At 35.0% G+C, this 16,022-nt stretch overlaps 1 protein-coding gene across 1 annotated transcript in view; it reads right to left on the bottom strand.

Annotated features, from left to right (window-relative positions):
* Positions 1-327: 327 nt before the first annotated feature.
* The window catches only part of CTDP1 (CTD phosphatase subunit 1), a 41,760-nt gene continuing 26,065 nt past the window's right edge, over positions 328-16,022 (bottom strand). The window contains exons 10-13 of the mRNA XM_015815925.1: positions 14,777-15,007; positions 13,755-13,914; positions 12,157-12,329; positions 328-1,310 (exon numbers count right to left, since the gene is read on the bottom strand). Of these exons, the coding sequence (XP_015671411.1) occupies positions 1,169-1,310; positions 12,157-12,329; positions 13,755-13,914; positions 14,777-15,007 (706 nt within the window). The 3' untranslated portion in view covers positions 328-1,168. The remainder of the gene's footprint in view (positions 1,311-12,156; positions 12,330-13,754; positions 13,915-14,776; positions 15,008-16,022) is intronic.

Genomic DNA, 16,022 nt, shown 5'->3' with positions numbered 1-16,022 from the left:
CAAAGATATTTATTGTTGATGTTTTAGTTTTATTAAAAATTAAAAACCTCTTCTCAACAAGTATTTTTGAAAAATAATGACTCAAAATAAAGCATCTATTCAAACACATAAAAAACTCTTATGTCTGAACTGATTTATAAGCATTCCTAGTCAGCAATTAGCTAACCTAACACAATGGATTAGATAGCAAGAATGAGAAAAATTCTACCACACATGCTTTGATTTCATTCAAAATAAAGTTAAAAATTCATTACATCTAGTCTTGGAAAAGATACATCTTAGGAAATTAACATTTCAATTCATGACTTGGAACCACAGCTTATAAAATGTCTTTTATTAAATGAAAAGAATCTGTTTTGTAGATCAAATATGAAATAGAATGTACAAAAAACTTTACATCTCTTCTTTCAAAGAAATAAAATACTATCTAGAATTAGCTTGCAGCCATTCCCTTCAAATACAGCAGAAAATAAAAGATTTTTAAAATGGCAGTACAGTAATACACAGCATAGCCCGTGTTTAAACTGCAATTATAGAGGTTAAAATTTAAATGGAATCTTAAAAGAATACAACTAATCCATAAAGTAACAAAACATGAAAGTCAATTATTACATTTCTCTTAGAAGCAAGCGGTGGGTACATGAAGTGCAGAATTCATAAAGCTTGGATATAGCCTTCTTAGTTCCTATACAAATATAAAATGTTCCTTTTTTTAAAAAAAACTTTTTTATTCCATAACATTTCACAATGAAGGAAATCATCCCATCTATCCGTTTAGCTCAATCATGCAATATGTTCCTTAGCAATACATTCCTTAGATCTTTTCTTTTGAAGCTTGGTTCCCAAAGCCATCATGACAATTAAAAAAAAAATCTTTCAGTTCAAAATTTTGCACCATTGTATAAGGAGGTTTTACAGAACTTATGTCTTTGGCATATCACACTGAATCCCTCTTTAATACTTTTCCTTTTAAAAAAAGTATACATTCTTTTAGTAAGCATCTTAAAAACATCTATTTCAGACCTCGCAAAATAATGCATTACACCTCCTATGCGATTTGCAAAATATACACCTTTTTTTTTTGGAGGTGATGGGAAATACCTGCCCATTCAAATCTTGAGTGGTTGCAAAAAGCTCAAATAACAAGCTCACTCCTGCATACATTCAGTTACATAAAATCATTCAGTTCGGCTTCCAGTGCTGCTGCCATTTCATCTGCCTCTGAGCTGCTACCCTCCTCATCTTCATTGCTTGATCCTTTACTTGATTCACTGGCAACATCATCGTCAGCTAGCTTTCGCTTGTGACCCCTGCAGTATGGACACAGACAATGATTATGATTAAAACCCAACTATAATCTATAAGAATTTTGATCAACTGAGCCAAGTCCAGTGCTATCAGACATTGCATGTTACTGCAGCAATAGGCCTTTGGATGTTGAATACAACATCTTCCCCTGAAATCTCAAACGAGTAGTAGGGAAAATGATAATATCCATTGTAGGTTTGTGCCTGCCTTGCTTAGGAAGATTAAAGTGCCTAGAAGAGAAAGTGGGAGCTCAGTTGCCTTCAGGAATGGCTCTCAATCTCTCCCTTTTGCAGAAGGAAACTCCCAACTTCAAAAATGCTTTAGGAGCAACAGGGTAGGCTTGATGTAAGATGAACAGAAAAATGTTAAAAATTGTTCAATAGAAACCAATGCCTTTTAATTATGAAAGTGTGTGTACCTGGAAACCTGAATGGCACTTTTAAAATCCATTAGTGAAATAACAAAACCCCAGAATATTTATTTTATTTATCCTATACAGGAACTGCTCATTTCCATCACAGAATGACTCTATGAGCAAGGATCTATGTTTGTTTCTGATTTGTTCAACATTTTGTTGATTGTACCTTACAGTTTTTCAAACTGTTCTACAGAACATTTGGGTTTTCTGAGAACCTGGCAGGGTTCTGTGAGAAACTAAGACCCCCCCCCAAAAAAAAAGAAAAGAAAAGAGGAAAACAAAAGTTCAGCTGAATGAGCCAATTTTTTAATCACAAGAGCTTTGCTTCGTTATCAGGGTTCCGAGAATTAAAAACAGACAATCAAATAAACAAACCACTTCTGTAGCATGAAAAATTTTGCTATACGCTATTTATGCTAATTTTAAAACCAGAATTTCTTTTTTTAACAAGTATGAAAGCTTTCTATGCTTTAACATCAAACACTTGACATTGACTTCAATATTATACAGTACTGCTTCTGATGAATTGTCCCCAAAACATTATTTATATTTTAAGACAAGCTCAACAGTGTTGTTAGAATGTGTAAGAAAGTAAAAATGCACTAAGATTTCCTGAATACTTGGATCCCTGCTTTGGAACACCCACCTCCCTCTCCTACTTTCCCATGATTCACCTGAAAATACTTTAATAAGACAAATATAGCTTGGGTAAGGACAGTAATTTTAGATGGCTCAGGTGTGCATACCAGACAAAAATCCTTATTAATCTTCTCCTCAAAGAGAACAATTAGAATTTGACATATTATCACAATGCATTTCACCTGTAATACTTCTGCTAAAAATTCACAGACACAAGATCAGAAACAGGCACTATGATACTCTTTAAGTTTACTGTACTAAGAGATTTTCCATTATGTTTTTTAACAAAAACACCTGACTAAATTGTATTATCTATGTGAATATGTGTAATCTGTATCAAAGCACATACATTATATTTCAACGTATTTGAGAATATGTATATGTAGATTAGTGGTTAAGATGCTTGGCTTAAAAGCACAGGTTCAAGTCCCTAGTCAACTACCGAGATGTATTTGAAGCCATGGCCCATCACAAAAATTTTATTGCTATCAGGATATTCCCATGTATTTCACCTTGAACTCTAAAAAGTGGCATATGAATGCAACAATAAAAAAGTAAGATTATGTATCCTAATTGCAATTACTGTGTAATATAGATTTAGATGTCTTTCATTTATATCTTTTAGATTTTATATACCGTATTTTCCGGCATATAAGATGACTTTCTAAACCCTGAAAATCTTCTCAAAAGTTGGGGGTCGTCTTATACGCCCAGTCGTCTTATATGCCAGAAAATACGGGTATTCTATTTTATTCCTTTACACATGTGGTTTGGCATATTACTCATCAAGTTTTCTCTCCCCCCTCTCTCTCGCTCAAACTCTATATTTTAACTGGAAAAGTTGGGGGTCGTCTTATACGCCCAGTTGTCTTATATGCCGGAAAATATGGTATTTTTTATCTTTTTAAGATTGTAAGCCACCTAGAGTTACTCTGGGGTAAGGTGCACGGCCAATAAATGTTACAAATAAATGTGAAAAGGCATTTTTGATTTTTTTTAACAGGAAGTCGTCATTTAGTGACTACAAATGAAACCAGCAGCTCTGTTTGGATTACAATTACAATTCAATTATATTGAATTACAATAAATTAGAGCATTGGTGACGAAGGGATTACAAAAGAGTATGCAGGAACACAATGAGGAATACACATCAAAAGGAATGTGGTGGTGCTTATTCTCCTGTAATCCTTCCTCTCCAATCTCTCCACTCTGCAAGATGGAAAAAACAGTATGTTAGGCACAGAACAAAGAGTACTGATTGTAACGGTGATCACATGATTGTGGGACACTGCAAATATCATTAAATGTGGGTATCTTATTTTTTCAGCGCTGTCATAACTTTGAATAGTTACTAAATGAGGCAGTCAGTAAGTGAAACTTTGTACTTTTTCAATTCAATTTAATATTTATTTTAATAATATTGATAAATGGGAATATAATAAACATGATGCACTATTTACATTTTGTAGTCCACTCTGATTTGAATAAAAAATATGAATTTTGTGCGTACAAAAATTAAGTATAAACTTAATGTTAATTAAGTACAAACTTCTACATTTTTCACTACTCTCAATACTCCACCTTAGAATCTGGTATACCAGATCAGGTGCAAATGGTTACTTCATTTGAAAGGCTCTAGAACAGACATGTCAAACTCGCGACGTCACATGACGTCGCACAACATATCGGTACAGTTTTGCCATTGCTGGCAATGGGGTGGGCGCGGCTTCCGGATGATGCGTCTGGCCCATGGGCCGGCAGTTTGACACCCCTGCTCTAGAAGGAACCTGTGTGACTGAAATCTTGAACATTTAGTTTGATTTGCTCTTGTTGTGGAAGTGTTTTGTACCACTATTCTTAGATCAAAAGAGTTCTTTGAGGCTTTCAGAAAGAAGGTTATAGATGTCTATGAGTTTGGGAAGGGATTCAAAAAGATTGCATATCAATCATTCCACTGTACAGAAGATCATGAGACTACCATTAGAAAGAAGCTGCATAAAATAGATCTACATGAGAGATGTGCTGGAAAATTTTCTCTTTAAACCAGAGCAAGATTAATGTTTGCCAAAGACCAGAATTTCTGGAACTATGTGCTCTGGACTGATGAAGCATTATTTGGCCACAGTACCAGAAGTTCTGTTTGGTGAAAACCAAAGACAGCATTTCACCAGGACAAACTATACTATCTGTAAAGCACAGAGATGAAAATGTTATGGTTTAGGGCTGCTTTGCTGCATCAGGGCCTGGGTCTTGGCCATCACAGAATCCATAATGAATTCTTCCTGGTATCATAGGGTGCTTCAGGATAACATGAGACCAACTGTCATGAGATTGAGGCTCAACCAAAAGTGAACCTTATACGTAACAATGAGATTGTTCTTGCCAAACGGGCAATACCAGGTGAAACAAGGGTGAACTTCAATTTTCCAGAGAAGGAAATGGAATACATATGAAGGTTTAGTTAAATAAATGATTACAAGTTCATTTTTTCATAGCTTTTTGTTGAATTACATCACCTTTATATTAATATACTGTTTGAATGAAGATAAAATATTGATTTGCCCACGTTTAAAAAAAGTACATAGGGTGTACTTTTTCACATATCTGTATTCCATTTATTTTTAAAGGAAGAATAAATTCAGTATAAAGAGCCATCTCAGTTTTAGTCACAGCAAAGAAAAACAAAGAAGATGGCAGAACCATGGGAATAATATACATTGCTACTGAGCTCATATATAACATGACAGTAAAAATACATTGACATGGCAGTTAAAGGAAGTTCTCCTGTACATTTGTTACAGTCATAATCCAAAGTGCTCAATCAGATGACTTTTAAAAATCTTTTAAGCCAGCAGTTCCAAAAATCCTTGAACATAGCCAGATTTTTAATGCCATACTTTTAAGTAAAGAATAGCCTTTTTGAAATATAACTTTTGGAAATAATTATTTTCAAAATTTATTTATCCATCTCAACCGATTTAAATTTGATTTTTAATTACTGTGAATTAGCGGTTAATCTAAATATAAATTAAAAAACTGATTCTGATCTGGTTTCCTAAATAGCAATAAGAGCTCTAGCACTGCTGACTTCTGAGAATATTTTATTTAAGGTTTTCTGCAGGCTCCTCATCATAGCACATTTTCTGTCAATATCCCAGGATTATCTTAATACATGCCTACTGGCACCTTCTATCACTTTATAGTTTCTGGAAATATAATTAATCCAAATAACAGCTGTGCCAATTAGATAGTCCACTGGCGTGAAACACAAGCTGGCAGTTGATAGAAATTTTTTTCCTTGAATATACTTCAGAAAATTTGCATTGTGCTTTTCATATAATACAAACAGCTCCTGGAAAAAAAAATCTTCATCTATCTTTATGGAACTCCTATAATTGCTTTTAATGGAGTATTCTCTGACAGTGAATATAAAATTAGTATTGTACTTGGCAAATTTGTATCTACTCCTACTACCGGGCTTTGCCTGGTACTATCTAATGATAATTCATTGGCCTCTCTCTACTTCTAAACAAGCTGTCCTGTTTGCCTCTGATGAACAGAATTTGATACCTCTTCAAGGTCAGGTTTTGCAGGAAACAGTGGCAACTTAACCAGACATTTATCATGGAAGAGCTGGTGGCGACCATTTTTTCTAAAGACACAGCTGGAAATAATGAACTGCTAGAATCCGTTTCTTTATTGATACAAAACTGGAGGTGATTGAGATTGCTGGATCAAAACCTAATGAACGCCTGAACAAACAATTTTGTCCAGTTAATAGGAGATAGGTAGGCACCCAATACAGAATTCCTGCCATAAGGCTAATAATAGAAAGGATGTTTACAAACATTATAAAAAGATGCATCATTGGGATGTATCACCAGAATAATTTTCTAGAATGTATGAAGGCACTTCAAATTTACGTTGGAAATGTGAGCAAGAAAGGACATTTTATTATGCTTTACATGGATATGTAAACAAGCAAGAAAATTTTAAATTAACATACAAACACTGATTCAGAGAATTTAAAAGATTAATATACAATTGAGACCAGAGGTGTTTTGGGGTTTGGTTTCTTTTGCAATTGATAGAAAAAAAAATCATGAACCTTGTTATTGTGTCAAACTGCAGTGAGATTATCATTTGCACTAAGAAGATAAGATTCGGTGCTAGCCACAATGAAGGAATATTTGGTGAAGATATGTAAGTTGCTGAGATGGCTAAATTGACTCTTTTGTGACAGAGAAAAGGCTATGTTTATTGCTATTGGAAACTCCTTATGGACTTTTTGCATAAAACAGAAAAAGTGAACTTATGAGGTAAATTTATAATTGTACTTGTAACTGCTGTAAAGCAGATCAGAAGCCACTTTGTATTTTTTTCTTTCTTTTCTATTTTTCTTTGTTGTCCTTTCTTGCTCTTTTAGCTTTTTTCTTTGATTTCTTTCTTTTCCTTTTCTTACTTTATATTAGTACGTATTAGTTTCTATCTTCCTTGTTTAATTTTTTTTAAAAATTAAATTATCAAAAAATAGAAGAAAGGAGTTGGGAAGACATCATCAAGACAGAAACCTGATTAAACAGAAGTATGCACTAAAATTCAATGTTATATATCAGTTATTAGCAACACTTTGAAGAAAATATATTGGTATAATATTTATAGATCTGGGATGAGATAGAATATGAGAAATAGTCATCATCAAATGTGATTATTTTTATCTTTACTTTTATTAGACTAGGTCAGTGGTGGCGAACCTATGGCACGCGTGCCAGAGGCGGCACTCGGAGCCCTCTCTGTGGACACATATGCCGTTGCCCCAGCCTTGCCTCCCCCCACGACCCCCTCACCAGCATCCCCCCAGAGGAGAGTCACCCCCGAGTGTGGCCCACATGGAGCAGTGCAGCCAAGGACATGGCAGCCAGGCAGCATAGACAAGACTCTGCCCTCATGCCCCATCGCGCACGATGCTGCGGGGCACGGGCAGAGGGCATGGCCATGGCGCTGCTGGGCTGCCTGGGCGATCTGCGGTGGGCCCTGGAGGTGGTGAGTGGCCCCGTGGGCAGGCAGGGTGGGGGCGGGGCAGGGGGTGGAGCAGGGGCGGGGCCAGTTTTTGGGCACTCGGTCTCTAAAAGGTTTGCCACATTAACAAGTATCTGATTCTATGATTTCTATAAAATGTCTGTAATACTTTAGGTTTTCATTTAATCCTTTGACAATATGTCTACCTGTTATATAATTATAGGATTTATTATTTTGCAGAATATAGAACAGCAATTTATGAGTACTTTTTTTAAATTAGAGATCACGTGTTTCAGACTCTGAAGCCTGATGCTCAGTAAACTATATCAGTCTCATTTACAAGCTAGTATTCTATGACTTTCTTAGATCTGTGAAAACTTTCAAGCAATAGAAAGTAAAGTGAACTGACGGCAAATTTGATGAAGTTATTAAATTGTTCTGCTGGAAAACATTTATGTTCTCAGCTGTAGCACTTGGCCTCTAGGGCAGCATCCCTGCCCAGGTTCCATACAGCTTCCCTCCCTGATGACCTTTGGAAAGTCAGTGGAAATCTGGCTGTTCACTCAGGCCTGGGGCAAGAATGGTGGTTGAGCCCCTGCAAGATGAATTATTGAATCATCTGGAGCTGGGAAGTCTCTTAAATTATATCAAGTAAAATAAAATAAATAAAAATAGGTACATCCAGTAGTAGGTTCAAGGAAAGCCTCTTGCCACAGAAGAAATAACATAATCCTATGTGTCTGCCTTTTTCACCCATTTCTTTGACAAAGATCTTTTAAATGCATTAGTTGCTGCCAGCACAGATAGTACTTAACAAACTGTTCCTCAATCATATTGTACGGAAAATTTACATTCTGTTTTTATGAGACAATTTTCTGTTTTTATCAGACTTCAATCTCTCATTATGCACACCAATTTGTAGCCTTATACTAAGAATACTAATCCTTTTGCAGTGGTGAAGACGATTTGTGCAATCTAATGATTCTATTTACATTCCCAGAAAGAGACCCTTGATAGAGAACACAATGGTAATAGGACTAAATACAATTCATTGGAGAACAAAACAACATTAATAATGAAGCTAAATCTTTAAATATTTTGGAAACATACTGTTAGGAAACAAGTCTTTGGAGAAAATGCTAAGCAATCAAGAGCATGATTACAGATGTCAATCAGGTTATGAAGAATCAGAAAACATTAATTATTAAAGTATAATAGCAAAGTATATCATGAAAGTATGGTTAGTTTTAACATCAATTCAATGAAACAAATTTGGTTGCTTAACCACCCCCCCCCCTTTGTTCTATAGGGTATTTTGTAATAAACATTTAGATGGGTACAGGATTTCAAGAAGAATGAAAAGCAGGCTGATATTTTAGGAATTCCCTAACAAGCTGCTCATATTTCAGATAGCTTACCCTTCAAAAATGTGTTTTTATTATTATTATTATTTTAATTTCTATACCGCCCTTCTCCCGCAGGACTCAGGGCGGTGCACAGCATATTAAAACAGATATACATATCAATAAAAATAAAAACCCCTCTAAAACCAAATTAAAACCAAATATTCGAAGCTGTGTTCCAATTAAAATTATACTTAAAATCGTCCCTAAATAAAATCCTCCTTAGGTNTAACATGAGACCAACTGTCATGAGATTGAGGCTCAACCAAAAGTGAACCTTATACGTAACAATGAGATTGTTCTTGCCAAACGGGCAATACCAGGTGAAACAAGGGTGAACTTCAATTTTCCAGAGAAGGAAATGGAATACATATGAAGGTTTAGTTAAATAAATGATTACAAGTTCATTTTTTCATAGCTTTTTGTTGGAATTACATCACCTTTATATTAATATACTGTTTGAATGAAGATAAAATATTGATTTACCCACGTTTAAAAAAGTACATAGGGTGTACTTTTTCACATATCTGTATTCCATTTATTTTTAAAGGAAGAATAAATTCAGTATAAAGAGCCGTCTCAGTTTTAGTCACAGCAAAGAAAAACAAAGAAGATGGCAGAACCATGGGAATAATATACATTGCTACTGAGCTCATATATAACATGACAGTAAAAATACCTTGACATGGCAGTTAAAGGAAGTTCTCCTGTACATTTGTTACAGTCATAATCCAAAGTGCTCAATCAGATGACTTTTAAAAATCTTTTAAGCCAGCAGTTCCAAAAATCCTTGAATTTAGCCAGATTTTTAAGTAAAGAATAGCCTTTTGGAAATATACCTTCTGGAAATAATTATTTTCAAAATTTACTTATCCATCTCAACCGATTTAAATTTGATTTTTAATTACTGTGAATTAGCGGTTAATCTAAATATAAATTAAAAAACTGATTCTGATCTGGTTTCCTAAATAGCAATAAGAGCTCTAGCACTGCTGACTTCTGAGAATATTTTATTTAAGGTTTTCTGCAGGCTCCTCATCATAGCACATTTTCTGTCAATATCCCAGGATTATCTTAATACATGCCTACTGGCACCTTCTATCACTTTATAGTTTCTGGAAATATAATTAATCCAAATAACAGCTGTGCCAATTAGATAGTCCACTGGAGTGAAAAAAAAGCTGGCAGTTGATAGAAATTTTTTTCCTTGAATATACTTCAGAAAATTTGCGTTGTGCTTTTCATATAATACAAACAGCTCCTGGAAAAAAAATTCATCTATCTTTATGGAACTCCTATAATTGCTTTTAATGGAGTATTCTCTGACAGTGAATATTAAATTAGTATTGTACTTGGCAAATTTGTATCTACTCCTGCTACCGGGCTTTGCCTGGTAATATCTAATGATAATTCATTGGCCTCTCTCTACTTCTAAACAAGCTGTCCTGTTTGCCTCTGATGAACAGAATTTGATACCTCTTCAAGGTCAGGTTTTGCAGGAAACAGTGGCAACTTAACCAGACATTTATCATGGAAGAGCTGGTGGTGACCACTTTTTCTAAAGACACAGCTGGAAATAATGAACTGCTAGAATCCATTTCTTTATTCATACAAAACTGGAGGTGATTGAGATTGCTGGATCAAAACCTAATGAACGCCTGAACAAACAATTTTGTCCAGTTAATAAGAGATAGGTAGGCACCCAATACAGAATTCCTGCCATAAGGCTAATAATAGAAAGGATGTTTATAAACATTATAAAAAGATGCATCATTGGGATCTATCACCAGAATAATTGTCTAGAATGTATGAAGGCACTTCAAATTTATGTTGGAAATGTGAGCATTTATGTTCTCAGCTGTTGCACTTGGCTTCTAGGGCAGCATCCCTGCCCAGGTTCCATATAGCTTCCCTCCCTGATGACCTTTGGAAAGTCAGTGAAAATCTGGCTGTTCACTCAGGCCTGGGGGAAGAATGGTGGTTGAGCCCCTGCAAGATGAATTATTGAATCATCTGGAGCTGGGAAGTCTCTTAAATTATATCAAGTAAAATAAAATAAATAAAAATAGGTACATCCAGTAGTAGGTTCAAGGAAAGCCTCTTGCCAGAGAACAAATAAGATAATCCTATGTGTCTGCCTTTTTCACCCATTTCTTTGACAAAGATCTTTTAAATGCATTAGTTGCTGCCAGCACAGATAGTACTTAACAAACTGTTCCTCAATCATATTGTATGGAAAATTTACATTCTGTTTTTGTGAGACAATTTTCTGTTTTTATCAGACTTCAATCTCTCATTATGCACACCAATTTGTAGCCTAATACTAAGAATACTAATCCTTTTGCAGTGGTGAAGACGATTTGTGCAATCTAATGATTCTATTTACATTCCCAGAAAGAGACCCCTGATGGAGAACACAATGGTAATAGGACTAAATACAATTCACTGGAGAACAAAACAACACTAATAATGAAGCTAAATCTTAAAATATTTTGGAAACATACTGTTAGGAAACAAGTCTTTGGAGAAAATGCTAAGCAATCAAGAGCATGATTACAGATGTCAATCAGGTTATGAAGAATCAGAAAACATTAATTATTAAAGTATAATAGCAAAGTATATCATGAAAGTATGGTTAGTTTTAACATCAATTCAATGAAACAAATTTGGTTGCTTAACCCCCCCCCCTTTGTTCTATAGGGTATTTTGTAATAAACATTTAGATGGGTACAGGATTTCAAGAAGAATGAAAAGCAGGCTGATATTTTAGGAATTCCCTAACAAGCTGCTCATATTTCAGATAGCTTACCCTTCAAAAATGTGTTAAGAGGTAGTCTTCAGCCTACAACCACAATTGGGACAAGAACTTGCTTTGCTAAGTGAGGCAGTTATTAAGTGGGTCATGTCCAATTTTATGACCTTTTTGGCTGCAATTGTTAGGCGAATCACCCCAATCAAGTGAATCACATGGATGTTAAGCGAACCTGGCTTCTCCCATTGACTTTGCTTGTGGGAAGCCAGTAGGAAAATCACAAATGGTGATCATGTGACTCCACGACATTGCATGTATCACAAATACACCCCTACTGTCAAGTGCCTGAATTTTGATCTTGTGACCAGGGGGATGCTGTGATGCCTTGTAAGTGTGAGGACCAGTTGTCAGTCACTGGTCCTCATCAGTAAGTCAGCACCATTGTAACTTTAAACTGTCACCAAACAAATGGTTATAAGTCAATTACTAGCTGTTCTTCAATATACACAGGCACACAAATACCCATGTTTTAATGAGCTACTGGCAACCAGTTGTTTTCTGTATTTAAAACCCAGAAACCTAAGGTGAATGATTCATTTAAGAATATTAATACATACCTGGGTATACTGCCTGTCAAACTTCTTTCACTTGATGATGTTGATACCGGTCTTTCTTCTACTTTTAAATTTAGAGTCTCGTTTGTAGTACTATGTGGTTCTTGCTTTTCTTCTTCTGTTTTCTTTTTTTCACTGTCACTATCATCACTACCTTCTCCCAAAATATCATCAACCTGTGAAGGAATATTAGTTGGGAGTGAAAAAATTTCAAGAAAAAAATGAAAATACCAATTTAAATAACATATTTCAAACTATGTCTTTTTAATTTGGATATTCAAAATGTGACATTTGCACATTTGATTTGAAATGTATTTATTACTTTTAACTCTCCTCTCCTCTAAACAAGAAGGCATAATGTAAAGCTTAAATTAATGTAGGAATATTAGCGATTAATTGATAATCTCAATGAAAATCAGTATAGGATTTTTTTCATTTAAAGCTTTAATTAAATAAAACATGAAAACTTTTCTATGACAGAGGAGGCAAAGCAAAAATACTCATTTATTTTGTTTATGTGTGGTTTTTCAATAAGTAATAATTGAGGAGAACATTTCAATAACTTCATATAGGACAAAGGTTATTAGCATGGAACAGAAAAGAACAACATATATTTGGAAACTAAAGAAAGAATCGTATTCACTTTTTCTACATCCCTTGATGAAGTTTGAGATATGAAACTAAGAAAATTCTAAAAGAAAATCTTCTGTTCTCCTAAAGCAGGGGTGTCAAACTGCCGGCCCGCGGGCCGGACGCATCACATAAAAGCCACACCCACCCCATTGCTGGCAATGGCAAAATCGGCCCGATACCTTGCGCGACGTCACATGACGTCGCGAGTTTGACATGCCTGTCCTAAAGGCTATGGAATCAGAAAGCTGGATTTTATATTTCCCAAAATGGCGAATGAATCATTTGGATTAGTCCAAGGTATAACCTAAAACATCTCAGCATTTGCATCGCCACCATCGACTTTTTCCACATTTCATCACAGAGTCATAGTTTGTTTCCATTTTTCTTTTTAATTTATAACTTTTTTATGTACAGTGTATTCTCTACATCTTATTGAAAAGTTCTGGAGAATCCATAAACTCTACATTATTCTTTGGCCTTGACTTTACCTAAAACTACTGTAATATAAATTTTAGAATATTTTAAAATATCTGTAGGATTGATCTACTGAGGTTATATATAATTAAATTATATATAATTTAAATAATAGTTTGATATTCATATGCTCTCATTTACCAAAATAGCAATTGCTATACATCTTTTACACCCCATTTACAATGGTAAGGACACTTCTCTAAAGTTCAAAATTCAAAATACCCCCACTTGTTTGAAATAAGGTCTGCTAAGAAGTCAACCAAAAAAAATGTTGCAACTCATTCAAGTGGATGAAACATAATAAATATATTATTATTACTACTATTAAATAAATGGAAATGAAAGATGTTATCTTTTAGCTTAACTGTCATTTCCTCATCATGGGACATATTAACAAAAGGAAGTCCAAGATAATTGTATCTAGCCAAAATTATGGCATGGTCACACATTATTAATAATTTTTTAAATCTTAATGAACAATTATTTTAGCTTACCTCTTTATCCATACTTTCTAAATCCTCCTTGCACATAGTATAGAGTGGCATAGTCTCAGACATACTTGGCTGGCGCTTCCTTCTAGATGGGCCAGGCTCCTCAGTTTCACTTGCTGGAATCTCTTCTTCATCAAAAAGCTGCTGATGTGGTTGAACAGCTCTGAAAATTCAGACCTCCTTATTAAAAGTGTTATGACTGGAACTGAACAAAAATGCCAGTTTTGGCATAATATAAAGTTCAAAATTCATACAATGGAAAAATATATCATTAATCATGAGGCTCAATTTGGAATTCCCTCTGTCATAGTTCAAATAATTCTAAAGGAAGCATCAATTAGAATGCCCTTTCACTTCCCTCTCTTGCCAGGGTCAAGATAAAAGTTTAGGAAGCTCTCCACCACCAGAAGAACTTATAAAAATGAAGAAAATTCAGAATAAAGGACTTCGTAATATGTGTGTATTTTAAAAGTGCTTTGCATACCTATAATTTTATTTGGACAGATAGTGATTCATATTCTATCAGGTAATATGATCAAAATAGAAATTGTGTTTAGAAGTGTGAGGTTTTGCTACTAAAATTAAAAATATAAAATAAGTCAATTTAGCAAAGTACATCAAAGTTTTTAATTAACTGTTGCCATAGCTCTCATACTTTTAAAATAACATCTATTGTGCCATAAATACACATCAGACTCTGCAAAATATAACAATGCTTATCTGCATTTCTCCGCTATTTTTATATAATTTCCTTTCTGGCAATTATAGGATAGAGTAAAACATTATATTATCCTATGTAATAGATTCCCAATTATAATTGCGTACAAGATATACAGAAATTAGACATTCTTAATTACTTAGAAAGGTATCGCAAATACTTTATTAAGTATTAAAAGTGGACACTGCACTGCTTTTCAGTTTTCTAATAAAGCGCTTCTTGAAAGAATAAAATATACAAATACAATATGAATGATTTCTTTCCATGTTAGTATAACAGAAAAGACGAAAATCATATATTTATGTACCTGAATAAAGAATGCTCCCCATGGACTGGTAAAGTGAGAGGAGGAGCTGGTGCTTGAATATACGGAGACTGGTTGGAATTTGGAGATCCTTTCCTAATTAGTTTTCCAGTATTGGGATCATAAAGTCGAACTTCAGGCCCAGGCTGACACTTTGGATGAATGGGAGTTGGATGAAAAAGAGCAGTTTGGAAAGCACTAGGCATATCTGGAAACATGGCAGGACTGTTTTCTCTGTTAGATTAAATATTTAAAACACTGTTAGCAATCAGCTTTTCCTGTTTCTTTCATTGAAAATGATATATAAATTATAAAGAGAAAATAATTTGCATTTTAATAAAATAACAGAGCTAGAGAGTATAAATATGTATAAGAACCAATGTGAAACCGCTATAAAAACAAAACGGATAATTATTTCACTTCTATCTCAGGTTTTTAAAACAACTGTGAGGACACACTTATATAACGTATGGTTAATTTCAGGAAAGACACTGAATCTAATAAATAAGTTATTCAAAAATAGGAAAGAAAAAAAAACTCAGGTAGTATTCATTACTTCTTTAACTGCCACATTATTAACTGTATAGGCCAGACATATCAAACACAAGGCCCGGGGGTTGGATGTGGCCCGCGAAGCCATCCTGGAAATAGTGAGGAAACGGCCCCCTCTGCCTTGGCCCTGGCCGGCTGGGAGCCAATGTACAATTTTGTGGTGGCCATCTATGCTGAAACGCATTCAGTCTTAGCTCCATAAGCCCCCCCCCCTGCATGGCCTGAGAGGAACAGTGAGGCTCCTCCAGTGGACCATGCCTTGGCACTTGCCCTGGTCCCACCCCCTTCTGCCAGAGACCCTCAGATCTATCCCACTCCTGCCCAGGCCCCCTTGACGCGAATGATGTAGAGCTGGCCATACCCACCCAGTAGGCCACACCCACCCTGGCCACACCCACCCGGCCCCCTGAGGGCAACCGCAATGCTGATGTGGCCCTCAATGAAATTGAGTTTGACATCCCTGGTATAGGCTGACTACATCGATAATCGATATAGAAATTTGCACATAAAATGTTCTCATTTTGCACAAAGTTTTCTGTATTTGTAGAATAATTACAAAACAACAGTTATTTCTATAAGTATTCAATATTATTTATCAGATTTTAATCAGAATGCATTGAACAAATTGTGTTATTTATATATAATAAGACCAATGTTTATTGGTCAAAGATCAAAGTATGGAATCTCTCTCTCCAAG

The sequence above is a fragment of the Protobothrops mucrosquamatus genome, unplaced genomic scaffold (assembly GCF_001527695.2).
Source record: "Protobothrops mucrosquamatus isolate PMUCROS unplaced genomic scaffold, P.Mucros_1.0 scaffold386, whole genome shotgun sequence".
Classification (NCBI taxonomy): domain Eukaryota; kingdom Metazoa; phylum Chordata; class Lepidosauria; order Squamata; family Viperidae; genus Protobothrops; species Protobothrops mucrosquamatus.
The sequence above is the reverse complement of the archived record's forward strand: the minus strand, read 5'-3'. Positions and strand labels throughout refer to the sequence as shown.